The 20,956-nt window shown below is 37.5% G+C and overlaps 1 protein-coding gene and 1 long non-coding RNA gene across 2 annotated transcripts in view; one reads left to right on the forward strand and one right to left on the reverse strand.

Annotated features, from left to right (window-relative positions):
* Positions 1-222: 222 nt before the first annotated feature.
* The window catches only part of CPB1 (carboxypeptidase B1), a 34,049-nt gene continuing 13,315 nt past the window's right edge, over positions 223-20,956 (reverse strand). Inside the window, exons 4-11 of the mRNA XM_026497240.4 lie at positions 19,342-19,441; positions 19,153-19,254; positions 18,207-18,308; positions 15,107-15,217; positions 14,928-15,018; positions 13,839-14,041; positions 2,296-2,380; positions 223-504 (exon numbers count right to left, since the gene is read on the reverse strand). Coding sequence (XP_026353025.1) covers positions 317-504; positions 2,296-2,380; positions 13,839-14,041; positions 14,928-15,018; positions 15,107-15,217; positions 18,207-18,308; positions 19,153-19,254; positions 19,342-19,441 — 982 coding nt within the window. The 3' untranslated portion in view covers positions 223-316. The remainder of the gene's footprint in view (positions 505-2,295; positions 2,381-13,838; positions 14,042-14,927; positions 15,019-15,106; positions 15,218-18,206; positions 18,309-19,152; positions 19,255-19,341; positions 19,442-20,956) is intronic.
* Positions 12,799-20,956, forward strand: part of LOC130544384 (uncharacterized) — a 267,115-nt gene continuing 258,957 nt past the window's right edge. Inside the window, exons 1-2 of the long non-coding RNA XR_008960623.1 lie at positions 12,799-12,879; positions 18,729-18,873. This is a non-coding gene — a long non-coding RNA (uncharacterized LOC130544384). The remainder of the gene's footprint in view (positions 12,880-18,728; positions 18,874-20,956) is intronic.

A 20,956-nucleotide genomic window follows, 5' to 3' on the forward strand; every position in this document is an offset into this window, starting at 1 on the left:
GCCAGTGTTGACAAATACCTTGAGGACCTTAATTCCTATATAGCTGATCCACATCATTACCTGTGGATGGCTTGCTTAGTCATTGGTTCACATCATTTCTTTTTTTTCCCCCAAAGAAGTAGACAGTCTGTCAGGTTTCTAGTTATAATGATTCATTTTTATTATGATCAGTATTAAAAGATCTGTAGTTTAATAGACTAGAAGCTTAAAAGAAAGACTGGGATCTAGAAAATATCCAGGCAGACAAAAATAAGAATTCAGGATAGAAAAGAAACAAAGAGTGAGCACTTTGAAATAAGGCTGTCAGCATTCTCTACTAGTACAGATGTTCCAGGACGTATCTGGCAAGGTGCTTGATGGCCAGCATTGTCTCCTCACAGGTTGGCCGAATCTGGGATTCAGGGAGGACAAAGCCGTATCTGCCTTTGTCCCGGAGTTCAAAGGTAAAGGAGTATTTGATTCCTTGGTCGTAAGCCCAGTCATCAGAGCCCCCAGCAGCAGGATCTGAAATGTGCAAAGAGCAGAAACAAACAAACAAACTCCAAAAACTTTAAATACAGGAAGGAAATTAAAAAAAAAAAAAGCTAACTTTCTTTTATAATTACAACTGTTTCACTGGGCAAAATATTATAGGTAGGCCAATTTTCTAGAAAACTGGATTATAAAAGATATGGGGGGCTGTTTTAAAAAAAATCAGTCCAATCTTACCTCTAAACCTAATTAATGGGAATGATGTGTTTAATACCCTAGAAAGTATGTAATTTATAATATAAACTTCTCACTGTGCTTGTATGCAGTGGTAAACTATGTCATATGTAGTTTGTTTATAAGATACAGGTACTTTCTGGGAAAAGAAAGTTTCCTAGGAAAGTAGGGAAAGCTGCATGATGACTGGTGGTAGGAGAGAACTCCAAACCCCAAGGAGACAGCACTGACTGATGAAGGTGGAGCACGTGGAGGGCGGGGCTGGGCCTTGTTTGTGTTTCCTCAGGGCCTAGCAGGTGGTGTGGCTGAGGTTCCGCACTCGTTCAGTTCTTCATTCAGTTACAGTTATGATGTCACTGCCTGGTAGATTTCGTATCTGTTCAGTCACTAGGTCATTTGTTCACTCATTCATTAATTCATTCTTTCATCTATTACAGTCAACAGTGTACAGCCCTAACGGAGCAGCAGGCCGTGGGCTCTCCTCTGGAGATGCTAGAATAAAGGAAATATGTGACTTCTGCCCTCCAGGGTTTACAGTATAATGAAAAAAGAACCCTCACTGAACTAGTCCGCGTAAAACATAGAAGTTCACAGTCTATGAATAGGTGGGCTACTTCTGCTAGAATCCCCTTAGGAAAACGCTATATCCCATGTGATTCAGAGCAGGTTAAAAAAGGACAAGAATATAGAAAACTGTATTCTATAGAAAACTTAAAACAAAACAAAACCCAGGATTGGAGCCTCTCCAACTTCATGGGAGGCCCTGTGATGACAGGACTGGACCTTTCCCATTGTATTTCTAGTCCTTTCAGATCTGGGGCAAAAATAAGTCATACAAAGGGAAAGGGAATTATAAGTAGAAATTTAAAAGGACCTGCAGGATGTGCCTTCCCAGTGAAATTTAAACTCTGTAGCATCTAAGTGAAATCTGGGGTCTAGCCCCTAACTCTCTTGCTGTGTGTCTCTTGCCACTTGCTCGAATACACTGAGTGACTGGTCTGTGGGGCTGATATCTACTCCTGGAAAGTGGCTTGAGCCTGAATTAGCCCTCACACCTGCAATCTGTTTAGTCAGGAAAACACTCCTTCTTACACTTTTCTTCAGCAGTTGTCCTTCCAGGTAAAGCTTCTGTGTCATTGTCGTGGGCAGTCATCCCCGATGCTGTGGGATGCGCTGGTTGGTGCTGGCGTGTGCTCTTTCCTTGTGCACCCTCTGTCATAACATCTAGCACCCCTATATTTAGTTTTCCTGCTGCCCTACTGTGGCTTCTTTGAAGACTGTGCTGGTTCCTCAACTTCCCTTTCTCCTTTTCTCTTGCCTTCTCTCCATCCTTCCTTTCTTTCTTCCCTAGCACCTAGTGAGGACCTGGCACATAGTAGTGGCTGCTCAATGGATGTTTACTGAGTGCAAGTGTTTTCTTGGGTTGGAAGGGATATTTTTTCTGAACAGAGAACTGATGACATGTCGTATAAAAAATCCACTGTCAGGCAAAGCCACATGCTTTAAATGATCTGAAAGGAAAGGCTCTGGGAACCATTTGTCGCCTTTTTAGGCATGTGGTCTCTGCACAGTTCTGAAGCCAAGACTCACAGATTGTTGTAGCTCCTGGGCCATATGTGTACTTGGTGCCGTGCAGGGTGGCAAGTTCTTTTACTGTAGCTTTAGCCAGGGCATTCTGCAAAAGAACCAGCAGTTCGTGAGTAAATAAAATCACACACTGCCAAACAAACAAACAAACAAACATCTGTACGTTATTTTTAAGACATCGAAGAGCTATAAGACACAATCTGGGTTAGTTTTTTTCCTGCTCAGTGCCCATCCAATTTTTCTAGCTAACCTGGTCATATGATCCAAGCAATTCCTGTGAAAATATGTCTTCCCTAATGCCCTCTCCAGGCACTCACTCTGAGCTTCCCTCTGAATGTGTCATATTGTGGCAACACCATTTGCTGGCCTCCGAGTTGTCAGTGACTTTTTCTGTCTTTTATCTCCGTGTCTTCAGGGTCCAGGCCAAGGCTTACCACTTAGTGGTTGTCCACCTATTTGTTGGAACTCTGTGGGTAATTAGCACTCTTCTTATCCTCCTATTTGAGAATTAGGTCTTTATATTCATTTTAAGTCATTGTTGCAGTAAGATACGGGTCCTAGCAATAACTTTTATTTTAGTCGGAGGGCAATCTCTTTTCTTTTCTTTTCTTTTCTTTTCTTTTCTTTTCTTTTCTTTTCTTTCCTTTCCTTTCCTTTCCTTTCCTTTTCTTTTCTATTAACATAGAACTTAGTGTGTCTTTTTTCTCAGATATTCTTCCTTAGGCTTGTTAAACATCTTGTTTTTTTAAACCTTAGTTTAGGCTAGAGAAATGAGGCTATAGCAATTTGTAACTGTCCCAGATATTACATTTATTGATTTAGTAAAATGTCACTGTGTATTAAGAATTAGGTTATGTGTAAGGATTGGTTTGGCAAATCTATATTGTCTCTGGAGCTTGTAAGAGAAAAGCAGGAGAAAAGGAAGTCTTTGTGGTTGTACAAAGAGGTTGTCTGCCTAATACAGGTAAACAAAAATCAAATACATACAAAATAACCCCCAAAAAACAAAACAAAAACTACCTGGAAATGTGGCAGGTTATAAAGCCAGGATAAGGTAGAATTACATGAGCTGAGGCAGGAGTATTAACAACTAAACATATGAATTATTGGATACCCAATGCAGTGTTCATTGCCAACATAGAAATACTTAGGCAGTTCCAGAGATGAGGGTGGTTCCAGCTTGGAAGATTTTTAGACTGAAGAATTAGACAACATCTACTCTATTTCAAAATGAAGAACATTTGAATTCCAGAATTTAAAAAAAGAGAGACGTATTAGCTTACGTGTATTTTTTCTTTATGAAGCAGCTTCATTTTCTCAAAAGAACCATTGCTTTTCTAGAAGCCTCCCTGCCCCCCAACTCTTCAAGGACAAGGGCTCTGTATCCCCAGTCCCCCTGTGCTGTAAACTTCCCAACATCCACTGATATACTGCATATTTAAATGAATCACTCGAAAAGTAAGGCCTGACTTGGCTGTCTTGGGAATACAGATTTGAAAATCTGATTGTTTACTACAGGAGAATTAGCCATAATTCATTCTGGTTATGAAACTAGCTATATTTCATACTTTGGCATCATAATTATGTCTTGTACATATGCTTGGAAAGCGATGAGGTTGATGATGAAATCAAAATACTCCTCGTTTTACAAAGTAGCAGCTTCCCTTAGTCCTTGTTCTAATATCGAAACCAGTTTAATAGTGTCTTATGTTAAATTGACAAGGGCATGTCTATAAAACTTCAAATTTCCAGCTCCCAAATTGTTAATGCTTTACCAACCAAGTGGAAAATTAGAAAATTTAAGAAGAATTACAAAATATAAGTCATGATTTTCTGGTCTGGGGCACTGAAATGGTATAATCAGTTTCTTGGAACTCATTTATTGTTCTTAGAGTTTTAGAACAGTAACTTGAAAATTTTAGAATTTTATTTCCCTTTTTCTCCAGTCTGGTAACCTAATATGTGCTTTCTCTTAACTGCATGGAATCCTTACTATTGTGATCGAAATGTATAGCTCCTGTTGCTTAATCTTATTCTAACCAACAAACTAGAGCTAGGTCTTCTCTCTACCCTTTAGTATAGGGCCTATTGCAGATTGAAATGAGAATAATCAATTAACAATTGCATAGTGCTCAGAATAGATTTAAAACCATCTTGTGGAGATGTGAAACGTGGTGAGGTACTATTTTTTTGGTAAGTAAATAGTACCTTTTCAACTATTCTATAATTTCTTTAACTTGCCATTTGCCTGAGGACATCTGTAGTTATTTTTGGTAAGGAAATAGTACCTTTTCAACTATTCTATAATTTCTTTAACTTGCCATTCGTCTGAGGACATCTGTAGTTATTTTCTGTAGCAGAACCTCTGATTCTAAAGAACTCTTATTCTTCTCCTAGTTACCATTCTGAGGCTTTTCATCTGTTCTGGTTCCCTCTTTAAGCTTGAATTATTCCTTCTGGTTAGAAATACAGTTCTAATAAGTTCTGGAGATCTAAGGTATAGCATTATGACTATGGTTAGCAGTACCGTGCTATATACTTGAAGGTTGCTTTGAGAGTAGAGCTTTGATGTTCTCATCATAACAAAACAACAAAACAGCAACAACAACAAAATGGTAGTTATGTGAGGTAAAGGTTGTGTTAACTAATGTGGTGAACATTTCCCTATATTTATTTGCATCAAGTCATCACATTGTACCCCTTAAACTTACACAGTGTTATATGTCAGTTATATCTCAATAAAACTGGGGAAAAAAAAGAAGTATGATTTATTAGGATTAGTTCCAAACATAAACAGTTATGAAGACTAGAGAAGATTTAAAACAAGAAGGTCATTGTCGTTATCTGTTAAACTCCTGTGTGCCTGTTGACCTTCAAGTCTGTTAATATGTTTATTGGTGTGACATAATATATGAGTTATCTGACAAAACTGAAGGGGCCTACTTGTGATCTGTTATCGCTTCTGACTTAATCAACTTATCATTTTAGTCATAACTACCATTAGGGCCACACAAAAATGTTCAGTTTGCCATTCCTTAAAGTGATAACCAAGTGCTTTCTAAGACTTCATAGGCATCTTCTGGAAGTACTTGTTCTGCCTCTGGTGCTAACTGCAATATTTAAGATTGATGTTAGTTTAAAAAGGATGGTAATATGTTCCTGTACTGCTGCACATTGCAGGAACATTTAGTTTGTGTCAGCCTTTGCTCTCCTTGTCCTCAGTTGCTCTGTCCTCTTGATGTCAACCTCATCACTCATCTTCTGAGTGTCACCTCATCACCACATCTTTCAGTGGCTATCTCACCTTCTCATGAAGTCCAGCTTCCTTTCTTGGCGTCAAGGGTGTGAGCTAGCCCCTCCCTTCTCTTTCAGTCTCCCTCACTTGCTGTGCATTCCCTGTTCCTTCTGAGCTAGGTTTCCCTGAACTTCTTCCGTATACACCTGTTCCTGCCCCTCCTTACCTCCCTTGCTTTGGGTATCCTTCTCCCTTTGTTGGAATCGTCTTCTTGTCTTTGTTCACTTGGAGAATTACTGTTGTTCTTCCAGATTCAGTTTTAGTGTCACCTTCTTTGTGAAGCTGCCCCTAAATCTCATAGGGAGCATCGATCCCCCCTCTTTTGTGAAGGCTAAAATCACTGTCAGAGTTCCTGTTACTCTGTTCTGTAATCAGTTGTTTTTGCATTTATTTGCCTCCCAGGCAAGCTCCTTGTGGGAAGGGATTCTTGGCTATTTATTTGTATACTCAATAGATTGTATAGCATCTAGCATATGGTTGGTTGATTGAGTCTTATCCTAGGACTGGTGCATTACAGATGGGCCTGATTTGGCTGGGTGTGCAGGACGCTGAGCTCTGCAAAGGCTGTGACATCTGTGAATGGAGATGGGGGATGTTTGTGGGGAGGGTGGTGGTACCATGTAGTGATGGTTGCTGGGTTGCCACATTTACACAATGACTTCTGCTGTGCATTTTACTTATTTCCATTAGTTTTTTTTTTAAATGAAGTCTGTAGACCCTTTCCCTCTGCCCCTCTGAGGCCAAGAGACAAAAAAATCAGAACAGAGATTAATTGACCAAAATATCATATTTTAAATTCCAATGATCTTAACAAAAATCCCTGGAATCAGTGTGGGTCTTTTCTTTTGAAGAGTTCAAATACTTTCACAAATGTTACTCATTTATCTTTCCAACACTATCTGTCCACATTTCATCGGCATAGAATTTTCTCGCAGAATGGAATGCCACGTGGGGCAGCACGCTCAGTGGGAATGTTCCAACCAAGATGGGTGACTGACCCCAGCCAGGAATGGTAAAAGAGAGATAATTCCTGCATTTGCTAAAATGTTAGAGTGGTAACTCCTTTCCCTTGTACATTTCTGTAAAAAGGGACTAAGACAGCTGACGAAAGACCTGCAGAAGCAATAGCACATCAGAAAGCCTGATCCACATCTTGAAACTCCAATTAAAGACACTTCTATACAACCTGTCATTTGAGGGACATCTTACATCCTTGCTCAATGGGTTCAAAATAAGAACTAACATTTACATAAAACCTTAGACTTTACAAAGAGCTCTTGATAAGAGCTAGATATTTTTATCCCCATTTTACGGATAAAAGAACTGAAACTCAGAGAGGATAAAAGAACTTTCCCAAGGGCATGCAGCCCCATAAGTGGCTGACTTGAGCTAGGTTCTTCTTGCTTTAAATCCTGTGCTCTTTTTCACTTCTCCTTGTGGCCTTCGAATACTTCAAAAGAAGTGTTGCTGGAGCTGGTTTTACCAATTGTAAAGAACAGAAGGAAGCTAAATATAAATCAGCCTCAGAGAAAACTTTGCTTTCAGTCAAGGCCAAACATGGCCAGCCTTTATTAATCCTTAGATATGAGTTTCCTACCATGTCTTATGCATGTTCTCTTTTGTCACCTGTTTTCTTAAAAAGAGGCCTTGGTCATAGAGCAAAAGACAGAGAGAGTCTAAAATGTCACATCTAACTCAAAGCCCAAGAGACAAAAGACCAACTAGTGTAATGTTTCCCAGGCTCTGAGCTCCAGGGGGCTGGTAAGATGAATAGGGCGAGGGTGTTCTTTTCCACTGACCTGCCTTTCCGGTAACATGTGACCAGGAAGCCCTTGTCTCATGGCTGTGCTCACGGTCCTCATTGCAAGCCAGTGTCATGGGAGGTGGGGGGCTGCCTCTTCTAATCTTCCACTGGTCCCTTATTATGGTACAAGAAAACAAAAGTTCCAAACTGACTATGGGGTATAAGCCAGTTTGAAGGAAATTGTCTCCAGAACTTTGTTTCTAACTTGAAGTTCTGAGTTTAATTATTCCTCTGGGTGAATACATGTGATAATGGAAGCATCAAAATGATCTTTAACTGCGGTTTCCTTCCTTCTGTTCTGTGATAATGGGTAACTTACACCAAGGGACCAATGAGGAATTTAACTTTTATAATTTTGATGCGAGAGGAGAAGCCCGCAAGGCCTACAAGCAGGCACTGAGGAGAAACCCTTTGGGATTTGAAAAAACAAATATGTTTCTGAGAAAAACAGGAGGGTAAACAAGTGCAGGCTCTGGTTGCAAAGCCTGAGATTAGAGAAAGGCAAGGAGTTAGGGAAAGGCTTGGCTTGGGAGAGCAGGGCCTGCCCATTTTGGCAGAGCCCTTGGGGAGTGTGGGAATGCTTTCACTGATGTAAAGCAATTTTTTTCTTTGGCTGATCTGCATGCATATTTTTAAACTCTTTAAAATTCAAGGAAAATGTGAAACGTGAGTCAGCTGAAGTTGTAAAGTCTAGAGAATATTTGTGTGTGTGTGTGTGTGTGGAGGTGGTACTTCTTCCAAATAAATATTAGAAAATAAACGCTGTATAATGGGAATGTACTGGATCTCTTGCACTTCAGATTTGCGGAACACTGTAAACTATTTGTAAGGAGGGTGAAAGCCAGGGGCCTTTAGCCAGGAATGTGACTCTGTTCTTATCTTAGCTTAAAGCAGGGTTTCTCAGCCTTGGCACTCTTGATCTGTGGGCGGGAGAATTCTTTATTGTGGGGGCTGTCCTGTGCATTGTAGAATGTTTATCAGCATCCTCTGTACTCTACCCACTAGATGCCTGTAGTACTCCCACAGTTATAACAACCAAAAATGTCTCTCCAACATTGCCAAATGTCTCCTAGGATGTAGGGGAGGGGGCAAAATTAGTTTGAAAGAAATCAGATAAAAGATATAATTATGGTGAACATGAGTGTATTTTGGAGAAAATTAAAAAGGAAGACAACTCGTTTTGAAGGTGCTCTGAATGCCTGTCTTCTTTGCCGATGATAGTACAAGTGTCTATTAAACACTGCTGCTAGGTCAGTGCTGCTAAAATATCCCTGTACTAGCAGGGTTGCCAGACCTTGCCAAAAATATAGCATACCCAGTTAAATGTAAATTTCAGATAAACAGTGAATACTTTTTCAGTATAAGTCTGCAATATTTGGAAAACACACTAAATATTGTTTATTATTTATCTGAAATTCACATCTAACTGGGAGTCCTGTATTTGACTTGGCAATCCTGTTTGCCAGGTTACTAGCTCCAGGGCCTGCTATGACACGGGGACTCATTGTGCCATTTAAGTCTCTCGGTAATCTCATTACCTCACTTGCACTCTTCCTTCACAACAACACTGGAAATGGGTTGATCCTTCTTCCCTCCCCATTTTTCAGTGCTGTTGTTGGACATGTGTTGGCTCTTTTCTCTGCCTAAAATGCACTCTTCTGTCCTATGTTGCCCAAATCCTGCCCATCCTTCAAGGCCCAGAATAAATGGGATTTCTCCTTTCTATAACCTTCACTGACTAGCCTCATTACATATTACCATTTCCTGCCCTAAATTCCTACTACTGTGCTTAGTTTGAAACTCCGAATTTTGTACTTCTCTTGTATGGTTTCTGATACCTGAGTCTTACCATTTCAATAAGATCTTACATTCTTAATAATTAAACCCTGGTTTATGCTGAGCACTTAATAGGTACTCAGTGAAATTTCTGGTAATTGTCTGATGAGCTGTGTTCTGACCAGGCCTCTGTAGGACAATTTTAACAGGTCAAGAAGTCTCTTAAAATGTATAGTGATAAATCAATAACCAGTTTCTCTAATTAAATAAATTCTGCAGTTGTCCTCTGATTTTTTAAAAAATTTTATAAGTGAAATTTAAAAATTCTGAGAAAATACGTGATGTGGATATTTTGTGGTCCTGTCTGCCTTAGCTGCTGGTAGCCTGCTTGACAGCGGGACTATGGCCTTGTTATTCTTGTTATTAGGCAGGGACATGGGGACAGCTGTGATTGGGTGTGCACATGGCCCTGCAATTATCCACCTTCTAATCACAACATTTCTTTCCTCTGATTTTTATGTTTATCTCTAATCATGGTCTTGCTTTATGCTCACATGCTTGGTGGAGCAGTGGATTTCTATCTTGGTGGCTCATTAACTCAAATTTTAATTAAGAGATAGGGAGGTGCCTCTGAACTGAAAGGTATTAGATTTTAGAAATGGATTCTTATCTTTTGGTCAAGTTTAATAATTTTTCAGAAAGACTATCATCTTTCTCCTGGTTAGTGAATATATCCCCAGAGAGCATAGGGCCAGAATCATAAAGACTGGATCCTTAGAAGTTTGGCATCTCAGCTGACCACTGCAAATACTTAGCAATGTCCAGGCACAGAGGTAATAAGGTATTTGTGGGATAAAAAACTATTTGATGAATGTTCTGCAAAACGGCTACATGGGGTACCAACATAGAACATGGCCACACAAATATGTGTGGGTGTCTTTGGAAATTGGGGAAGTCTAGGAAATTCTTCAGGATCCACTGGTCTAGGCCCAAGGCTGGCTGTATTACTGTGTTGACTTAGGCAAGCCTTCATTGTTTCAGTTGGAAAATGAGAAAGCAGAACCAGAGAAATTCCAAGATTTCCAGCTGTAAGCTTCTGTGCTTCTAATGTAGAAATGTGGTGTGAGATGTGTGCCCTGGATCAGCACCTTTGTGGAGTGCATATCAGCTTCTAATTTGGTCATTCTGGGGAATGGGGCCAGATACTTAGTTGACCAGCTATTATTCTGCATTCCTGCTTTTGGACTTAGAAATGGTATTATGATAATAATGATAATAATTATTAACAGTGCCATGTAGGCCTTTTTTTTGGTGGGGAAGGCAGACCAAAGATTTGGAGTTTCTTCCATGCTCAATAAATGCAAAGATATGGATAGGTTTGGGAACCTTTTCAATTAAGTCTCCTTGATAAGAGGAGATACAATAAAGAGATCATACAATTCAATATTTCATTATCCTGAAATATATGTATATTTCATATACATATGAAATATATCATTTATCTGACAATAAAGAGATCATACAATTCAATATTTCATTATCCTTCAGAATTTTGAAAATGTAAAGTATATTCTTTTTGTGGGCCTTAAAACTTCCTTTGAAGATAGTGATAACTTCATATTGAAGAAGTCAATGCTGAGGAACTGGAAGGTGTGTGAAACCATTGGAAACTCACAGTATACTTTGTATTTTTTCTTTAAATAATATAGTATGTGTAAAAGCAGTTAGCAAACGGAAAAGCATTATATATGTAAGGTATATTTATGATCTTTCATACTTTTTACTGATCTGCCATAGATTTTTTGGTAGCTTTCTTTGTCATCCATGCTATTACTTCTCCTGTTCTTTTACTTCATTGGTCTTTTGCATTCTCATCTCTGCCTTTCTTCCCTCTGAAGGTTGTCTCATGATATGAATAATTTCAGGCAATCTACATGTAAGATCTTTCAGAAATGAAGCCACATACATTTTTATCATGACTCAGATATCAAAGATTGCTATGTATGTCCTAAATTTGGGCTGAGAATCCTAATAGAAGTACAGAATAATTTCCTTCAGTTTAAAGTCTTAGTCTCCTTGAAGCATTTTTTTTTGCTACAAATATAATCTTAAAAGTTTTATAAGTGTAAAGATAAATAAGAAATATATCTATATCTATATGCTGAATTCTGGATAAGACAAAGCCCACTTTGCATTACTTTAAGAACTTCTGAGTTATCCATAATGTGGTGTGCCAAGAATGCATCTTATAAATCTTTTCCTACCTTTAGTTTTCTACAGCAGGGTCACAATTTTCTAGCTGAAAATTCATATAGAAGCATTTGATTTGGATGGAACATTTATCATGCCTAGATCGAGACTTTTACTTTTTTTCTTAATATTCTCATTACAAATAAAAACCATGAAAAAAACCAATATTTTTCTTTATGAGAGACTCAAATTCTCTTTTGGCTATATATATGTATATATATATATATATATATACACACACACATACACACACACACACATACTCATTAACACTACGGTTATGAGTTGTTCTAGCAAAATGTGTTTAGGAAGTAAGTGAATTGGAATCATGCAAAATAAGAAAAAGATTGAAAGGAACTCTAGTTACTCAAAAGATTTAAGTTGCTTTGGGGTGCTGAACTAAATTCAGATTCCCAGTGAATCAACTAATCAAATTAACATTCACCTTAGATTTCACTAGTGGGATTTAAATATTTCTTTTAAGATGCTAGGCAAAAGCTTAATCATAGAAAAAAATTATTGGAAATTAATGTAACTTTTAAATCAATTAATGTGATATAAGTGCAATTAAATTTTGTAGTTTAGCCACCTATCTTATCATGCTTGGAAAGGATAAGAAGTAGCATGTATTTCTTGAATTTATTAGTTTTGTGAATATAAAATTAAACATCCAAGATAAGATTATTTTATGGTTTGTGCTTTTGTTGAGAATAGATTATGAATATTTTATTGTGATATAATTCTGTTTATTCCACTTCTTTGTTAATTAGAATTAACTTATTCCCCAAATAGGAAAAGGTACTGAAACTTTGTGAAGCAGCTCATTTCCAGAGAACACTTTTTTTCTGTTAGCATTTGTCTTCTAGAATTCATGTTTAAAACTAGTTATATTAAACAAACTGGATATATTATTGTTACACTTAATATGGTTTATAATTTTAGTTTTAATATTTTACTTTTTAACTCCTTAGTGCTTAGTTATTATGGCTCTTTTTCTTTTCTGATGTGGTACAATTTAAACATATTCACATGAATAAAGCAAACAGTGTAGCTCCACCTTCTCTCCTCTGGGACTGAAATCAGGGATTGAAATGAGGAGCTGACCACACCCATCTCTGGGATAGCAGGACTGTGAGCACCCACTGGGAACATTCAACAGATGGAGCATAATTGGAAAACTGAAATAGTTAAAGGTTCCAACTAATGATGTTTTCCATTGTTTTTTTGGCTCTGGATAAGGAAAATGGGAAGCTTTATGAAAAAATAGCATTTTTTTTTTAAATGAGAAGGACCTGGCCAACTATTAGCTATCAATTTTCTAAGAGGCTGAGTCATTTTTCTGTTTTGCTCTTCACAAAATATTTATAGCATTACACGTTTTATTTGGTCCCTGAAAGACTGAAAATACAAACAACAATTTCCAGTTGTTAAAGTTACTGGGTCTTCAAATTTATGCATTTAGGTAAGCCAAATATCTATGTCATTGTCTAAGTGGAACACTTTTTTTTTTTTTTTTGGGCATAACTCAAATGCTTTAAATCTTACACTTGTTCTTTTAGATCACCGATCCGAACTTCTGGCAGCCAGATGTTTCATAAATTAGGAAAAAAATATTGTTCGAAGTGTTCAAACCTACTGATTTAAAAAAATTATGAATTGATATGTGATGTTTGTTAATGTGAATGTTATAAAACTCTTATTTTACTTAACTTTTCATGTGGTTATACCGTGATTTTCTAACAAGATTGCTAATCTTTTGAGTCATGGATTCTTAAATTTTTTTTGCATTGTTTCCTGTATCTAGTAAGGACCCATTCATATCATTTGTTCATTGATTGCTTTATTTCTGTGTCTCACCTAATCAAATTGTGAAATAAGCAATTTTAAGATCTTGTCACTTAACCCAGTATCAACCAAATGTCCCAGATTCCTAGTGACACCTGCCATGCTTCTGCCTATGTCAAATCCAGCTCAAGGCAACTTGACAAAATTGACTTTCTTATTGTGTGTGAGACGAAGCTACTTTGTTGATCCCAGAGGCATCTGAAATCATCACGTGAGTTAGTATTGTGGTGAAGCAGGAATAAGTGTACCTATTGTCATTTTGAAATGGCAATACCACATGTACCACATTTTGAAATGACATGTACCACATGTCTAAATTGTCCAATTGTACCAATGACTAAACCGGTTTAACATGTTGGGAACTGTTTCCTGTATCAAAATCCTATCTCTTTTAGCTAATTTATCTAGCCAATTCCAGATTCCTTGCAAATCTGTAGTAAGTTTTTTTTTTTTTTGCTTCTACTATCAAAAATTAATAATGGAATCATTAGAAATTGTTCTTATAATTTTTACTCAGGAATAGGATTTTAAAAATCTCAACAGTGAAATACCATACTTACTACCATGACTACTTACCAACTCAGCATTGTTCTCTGGGAGTTTATAATCATAGGAATAAGGGTAGAGCATCATTTGGGAGTATGAGTGGATTGTCAGATATGCTTTGATGGAAGAGAGGTTGCTGCGGATGAAATTAGCCAGGGCCTTGGTCTCTCTTTCGGACTCTGCAGCAGGTCCACAGTAAGTTTCATCACAGGGGCTTCGAGAAGCTCCGATTTCTAGAAAAACAGGTTTTTAATGGAATGGTCACCTACTGAAGTTATCACAAGGCATGTTTCAAACTTTCAAATTAGAAAGTTAAAAATAAGCTGTTTTCACAGGAGTCCTTGTGATAATGTATGTATGTATATATTATAAAGCATGCATGCATTTAGTCACAAGATTAGGGTGGTATGTTTTTAAGCTAATGGGGTAAAAGTTGCATGTGAGGGGCGCCTGGGTGGCACAGCGGTTAAGCGTCTGCCTTCGGCTCAGGGCGTGATCCCGGTGTTATGGGATCGAGCCCCACATCAGGCTCCTCTGCTATGAGCCTGCTTCTTCCTCTCCCACTCCCCCTGCTTGTGTTCCCTCTCTCGCTGGCTGTCTCTATATCTGTCAAATACATAAATAAAATCTTTAAAAAAAAAAAAAGTTGCTTGTGAAATCATCAGTGTGTCCCTGTGTAGTAATATACAATGAGATCAATATAGTCTGAAAAAATTAATAAGTAGGGGATAAACTAATATCCATGAGAAATTTCCTTACTACTGTAATCATTTTCTGAAAGTTAAATTACAAAATTAGGATTATATCACAGTTTCATTTAAATAATTCTTCAATGACTGTGTCCTCTAGATTATACATTTCGATGTAGTAGGATTATGTCTGGATTGCTCAGTCTTATGTTTCCAGCACCTAACACAGCTGGGAACATAATAGAGCACACAATACTTTTTTTTGAGTGAATAAATAAACTGTTTATTGTCTGTGCTTTCAGAAAGTTAGAATTCTAAAATATAAAACTTTACATTTTTTCTTATTTTAGACACTGTTGTGTTTTCCTGTGTTATTTTTCCTCCTGTGCTTTCCAACAGACGCTTGCAAAATGGTCAGTCAGATACTTACGGCACCAACCAGCATCAAAATTTCTGTTGGGGTCTGTGCCAATGCAGGTAGTTCCAGCCTGGGTGGAGCGGGTCTTTCTCCACATTCGGTTCTGAAAGTGGATTATGTGGTTAGCCAAGTATAATAAAAGGTGGGTTGGTTTAAATTTCATCAGGCCCTCTCAGTATTGGTTCATATACCTTGGTCCAGGTGTAGATGTAGCCGTCGATATTGACCACAGGCAAGACATAAAAGTCTAACTCGTCGAGAAGTTCTGTCATGTGGATCTCATGTCCATAGGTGCGAATAGCCTATGTATGAATTAGGAAGAGAATTTCATGGAAGTATGAAATGTGTGATGCTACTAAAATTTACATAGACTGGATGAATATTGACTTTGGTAATGAAAGCCATGTCCCCTATTGAGGTAGACATTATTAATATTTAAAAGGCAGTTAGCAAAATATTACCCATAGTTTTGGTTAAAATAGTTGTTTTTATTTTTATTTTTATTATTATTTTTTAATTTTTTAAAGAAGATTTTATTTATTTATTTAGCAGAGAGAGAGAGAGCCAGTGAGAGAGGGAACACAAGCAGGGGGAGTGGGAGAAGAAGAAGCAGGCTCCCAGTGGAGGAGCCTGATGCAGGGCTCGATCCCAGAACGCTGGGATCACGCCCTGAGCCAAAGGCAGACTCTTAACAACTGAGCCACCCAGGCGCCCCTAAAATAGTTGTTTTTAATTCTTCTCTGTTTCCAGGATATTCTTTTATATCCATATATAACTCACATAACTATTTGACTTTTTACTTTAAAGATTAACAAAGATTTAATAAAATTATAGACTTTTAAGAAACATACATATATTCACTTATTTTGCAATAAGTGTAAAGATTTAATTTAATTTAATTTAATTTTTTTTTCAAAGTGAGTAGGATATGAGGGTAAGACCTATTCTTAGTAAGTAAGGAATGTCTGTGGATGGCTGTGCATGTTTCTAATACAATCTAGAAACTTATTTAAGTTTTGTGAAACCTCCTGTAGATGGTCTCACTAGAGAGAGTGTCCAGTAAGGAAGAAGAATGAGAAAGCCTCCCATTATGAAGTGAGCTCACACTGATGGATTCTGGATGGCTGTCACCTAGGCTCCAGGCTGCATAATGATGAAAGTATCCTTCTTACTCCTCTATACTGAGTAGGGAATCCTGTAAGGAGACTAGTTCTCCCTGCTAAGTAATGTGGACATTTCTCCATGAATGAAGGACTTCATACTCATTTATTATGTTCTCTTAGTCATTGTTCCTCAGCCCCAGGATCATATTAAACTTAAATTCAACTCTTTCCTAGGCTTTCTTGAATAGACTTTAAAATATTTAAGGCTTCTATATATTAATAGTTTTTTTTATACTTTTTGTGACTCTATACATGTGTATTTATTACAATAACACATGATGAAATAAGTGATTTTTAGGCTGAAGGAGCCATAGAACCACGTTCTAATCTTGGAGATAACCGAAGTAGTGATAAAAGTTTTTTCCTTCTAGAGGGCAGATGGTGAGATATCCATTGAAGTTAAATGGTTCTTTTTTTTAAATGATTTTTTATTATATTATGTTAGTCACCATACAGTACATCCCTGGTTTCCGATGTAAAGTTTGATGATTCATTAGTTGCGTATAACACCCAGTGCACCATGCAATACGTGCCCTCCTTACTACCCATCACCGGTCTATCCCATTCCCCCACCACCCTCCCCTTTGAGGCCCTCAGTTCAGAAGGGGGAATGAAACATGAGAGACTATGGACTATGAGAAGTTAAATGGTTCTAATTGGATACATAACATGTCTAGAAACCAAAACCATCACAAATAGATACAGAAGTGTTTCACACAAAAGATAGTATATTGTATATAATAATTTTCTTAATTTTAAAAGCACTTCAGTATTTTAAACTTCTAATTTTGAAGTAATTTTAGACTTAGAGAAGAGTTGCAAATTCAAGGAGTTCCCATATACCCTTCACTCAGCTTCCCCTAATGTTATTGTCTTACTTAACTGTGGTACAATGATCAAAGTGAAGGAATTAACATTGGTACAATAATATAAGTTAAACTGTAGGTTTTATTTAGAGTTCACCAATTTTTCCACTGTTATCCTTTTTCTGTTCTAGGATCCAATATACAATCCCACATTGCACTGGTTGTCATATCTCCTTAGTCTCTTCTTATCTATGAGTTCCTCAGTCTGTCCTTGCCTCTTGTGACTTTGAGACAGTTGAAGAGTACTGATCTGGTTACTTTGCAGAAGGTCCCTCAATTTGGGTTTCTCTCTCTCTATATATATATTGGGTTTGTCTCTCTCTCTCTATATATATTTTGATTAGAGGAAAGTTATGAATTTTGAGGAAGAATACCCTACAGATGATGTGTCTTTTCAGTACATAGTATCAGGGGGTATATGATACTGATTATGTCTTAATGCTGGTGATGTTATGGGTGATGTTAACCTTGATCACTTGGTTAAGTAGTTTCTGCTAAGTTTCTCCACGGTAAACTTTGCCTTTGTAACGTAATAACATATATGGGGGGGGGGGGAATGGGGATACTTTGAGACTGCAAATATTCTATTTGTCTTTAAACTTTTACTAATTTTTGCATACACACATAGGCTTTCATGAAATGATTATTACTGTGGTGTTCTAATGATAATTTTCTAGTTTGTTCATTCTTTGTACATCCATTAGTTGTAATTCTTCTTTAAGAAAGAGATGTTCCTTCTCTCCCTTTTATTTATTTATTGAATAATGTATCTATATCAATATGGGCTCATGGATTTTTAAAAACTTCAGTTAAAGGGCTTTCATATATATCTTATCATTAGACTTATAAGGAATGACAAACAGTATCATTTACAGTAGGGACTGCTATGTATTGTTTTTTTTTTCTGAAGTATACAATGATGATTGTTCAGGAGATAATGATCAAGCTGGTGGCTTATCCATAATCTTTAACTTTTAAATGACATATCTACTATAATACTGGTTAGTCTCTCCACCGAAGGTGGGTGAGAAAGTTCAAATGAGTTAAATATAAATAAATACAATTTGGTAACTGTTTTAAAGTCTTACCTTAGAAAGGTCTCTTGGTGAAAGTTGAAACTAATGCCCAAAAATGGGAACTTGGAATTGTGAGGTTTTTCTGTGTTTTTATTCTCTTTTATTATAGCTGGATTATAAGAAATTGATTTAAATACACAAAATACTTTCTACTTCCCTCGGCCAAAAATGATTCTACATACTAACCTCTCTCACAAACCATTGGCAAAATGCGGGGGAAATCCATTCTCTGGCATGGAAACCACAGTCCATGAAAATGGCAGGCTTATTTGGTCCAGCTTTGCCAACCTATTGCAAACAAAAGGAAAAGGGAAATTGTGATTCATCACAGTCAGGGGTTAACATTCACTACCCGTCTGGGCTTTGGATTCAACAGGTGAAACTTGACAGCAGCAAGAGATATATCCCATGATTAAATTAAAACATAATACTAGCACAGTATGTTCTTGCCTCTAGACACAATGTTTGAGCTGAAGGCTTACATGGCTGTTTATTATTTTTATTAAGCTTGACAAGCTCATATTTTCAGAAGATGCTGATTACCCTGCTTAATTGTACTCACGTGGAGGTTATTTTCAGCTGCTATTATTAGGTGACATGACCAAGACAACTGGATGAGTAATTAGAAGTAATCATGATTGTTGCTAATCTTGTAAGAATTTTTCCTTCTCTCTCACTTACTCCTTGTCTTTTTATTTTCTTCATTAGAATTACATGACAAAAATGGCATTAGAGGACGACAGAAACAAATCGCTGATACGCTCTGTAATGTTGTCTGATAGACATGAAGTTTATGAACCTCTTTAGCAAATGGATTTGCAAACAACATCTGGGAGAGAAGAATTTCATCAAGGTAGGTGATCATTTACATTGCTTACAGGAATGTGGGTAAATTTATAGGACTTCTCTTATTTTATTGCATTTTCCTTTTGAATAAATCAAAATAATGATTTAAAAATCCACCTATGATAAAAGAAGCTGGGGAATCTGTTTGATTCCCTGGGGCATATAGGCAGGGAAAGAGTTATAACAATGTTTGGGATAAGCATGTCTGTGAAACAGATGTTAATGTGTTAGAATTCATTGATTTAAAGCCTTCAGACATGGCAAGGTCATGGGTAAAAATGATTACCTTGAGGAGGTACATAGCGCGTCCTTCAAATGTGGTTCCAATGGTTCTGCGAGAGATGAGGTCTGGATTCTCACTGGTGACTTGTTGAGTCCAAGCCTCTATCTACCAATGCAACCATTTGTAGATTAATGTGCCATTCTTAGTTCAATTCCCACAGCAATGTCTGTCTAAATCATTTGCACATCATACCGTTTCCCATGTGTTGTACTTCTCATAACTGTGTCCAGTTGCACGGACCTGGCTGTCAAACTGACCTTCCAGCACAGATCTCAGGTTGCTTATCAATACCCTGCAATAAACCAAAGGAGGTGCTCCTGTGAACATTAGAGTATTTCCCAGTGAACATATGCAAAAAACCAGAGTCACTGCTTTAGTAAATTATGCAATACTTTTCTCCACGGAGTCACATGTGTCCTCTGAGTGTTCCTCATGCCCTTCAACCCGAGCTGTTCATCACAAAGAGTGGATATATCACTGGAGAGTGCAAGCAGGGCAGGACCTTTCTCAGCCTAAACTTGACATAGTTAGGTGTCCTTGGACCCTAAATTCAGAAAAAGATTTCCTCTGGTACCTGGGGCTTTCTGGAACAGGGCCTTGGGCTGCCACACAAAAGTTATGCACTTGAACCCTATCTGTGGACTTTCTTCCTCAGGACTTTCCTGGTTTTAGCACTAAATGTCCCATGTCCCAGTAACTGGGACAGTTGGCCACTTGAGAGCCTTTCTCTAGGTTTTGAGAAAAATATCTTGAAAGGTGGAAATTCAGAAATATTGATAAACTAAACATTTATTAGGCAAAAAATGCTGGGTTTAAAGAGCTAGTTTCTGCTTGCTTGTCTTTTGGTTGATTTAAAGTAACCAAAGAATTGTTCTGAAGCAAGATAGTATGAAAATTGGTGACAGACCTTTGAGGCCTGCTTATTTCTATAAATGACTGTCCAGGTGAAAGTTTCTTTTTTTATTATTTTTTTAATAATTTCTTTATTATGTTAGTCACCATACAGTACACGCCTAGTTTTTGATGTAAAGTTCCATGATTCATTACTTGCGTATAACACACAGTGCACCATGCAATACGTGCCCTCCTTAATACCCGTCACCAGTCTATCCCATTCCCCCACCCACCTCCCCTCTGATGCCCTCAGTTTGTTTCCCAGAGTCCATAGTCTCTCATGGTTCATTCCCCATTTATGGAAATAAGAAGTAGGAAGATCGGTAGGAGAAGAAAGGGAAGAAGAAAGGGGGGAGTGAACAGAAGGGGGAATGAACCAGGTGAAAGTTTCTATTATAAAAGCAGGCCAGAAGGTGTGGACACGTGTGACTTCATTTGTCCTTGCTACTGTTGAGTGAAAGATATGTTCCAAAAGGACAAAATTTTATGAACATTAATGTCCTTGATCACAGCATTGTGAATATTATGGACAGAAACTAGTTTGCAGAAACTTCTATTATCCACAGTCAAGCCTTGAAATGTTTTTATCTGACACACAGAGAATTGCAGCCACACATCAAAAAGTCTACTTCTCCTCTGGCTGCCCCAAGGGCATTCTGATGAAGTATGTCAGGGACATCCTCTGAACCTCCCTCCTGGTCTCTCCTTCATTTGGTTAACTTGGGAATGAACTCGTGTCTGTTTATGGAAAATGCAATAAATTAATACTAAATGATATTTTCTTCCTAGCAAGAGGCACATACTGTCTTAAGGTCTTAACTGTCTTAAGGTGGTATTAGAAAGAAAAGGGAAAAGGAGAAGATTTAAAAATTTAGCTCGTAGAAAGAAAATTTCTCCTTGAGCAGCCATTAGT

The sequence above is a fragment of the Ursus arctos genome, unplaced genomic scaffold, assembly GCF_023065955.2.
Source record: "Ursus arctos isolate Adak ecotype North America unplaced genomic scaffold, UrsArc2.0 scaffold_20, whole genome shotgun sequence".
Lineage (NCBI taxonomy): Eukaryota > Metazoa > Chordata > Mammalia > Carnivora > Ursidae > Ursus > Ursus arctos.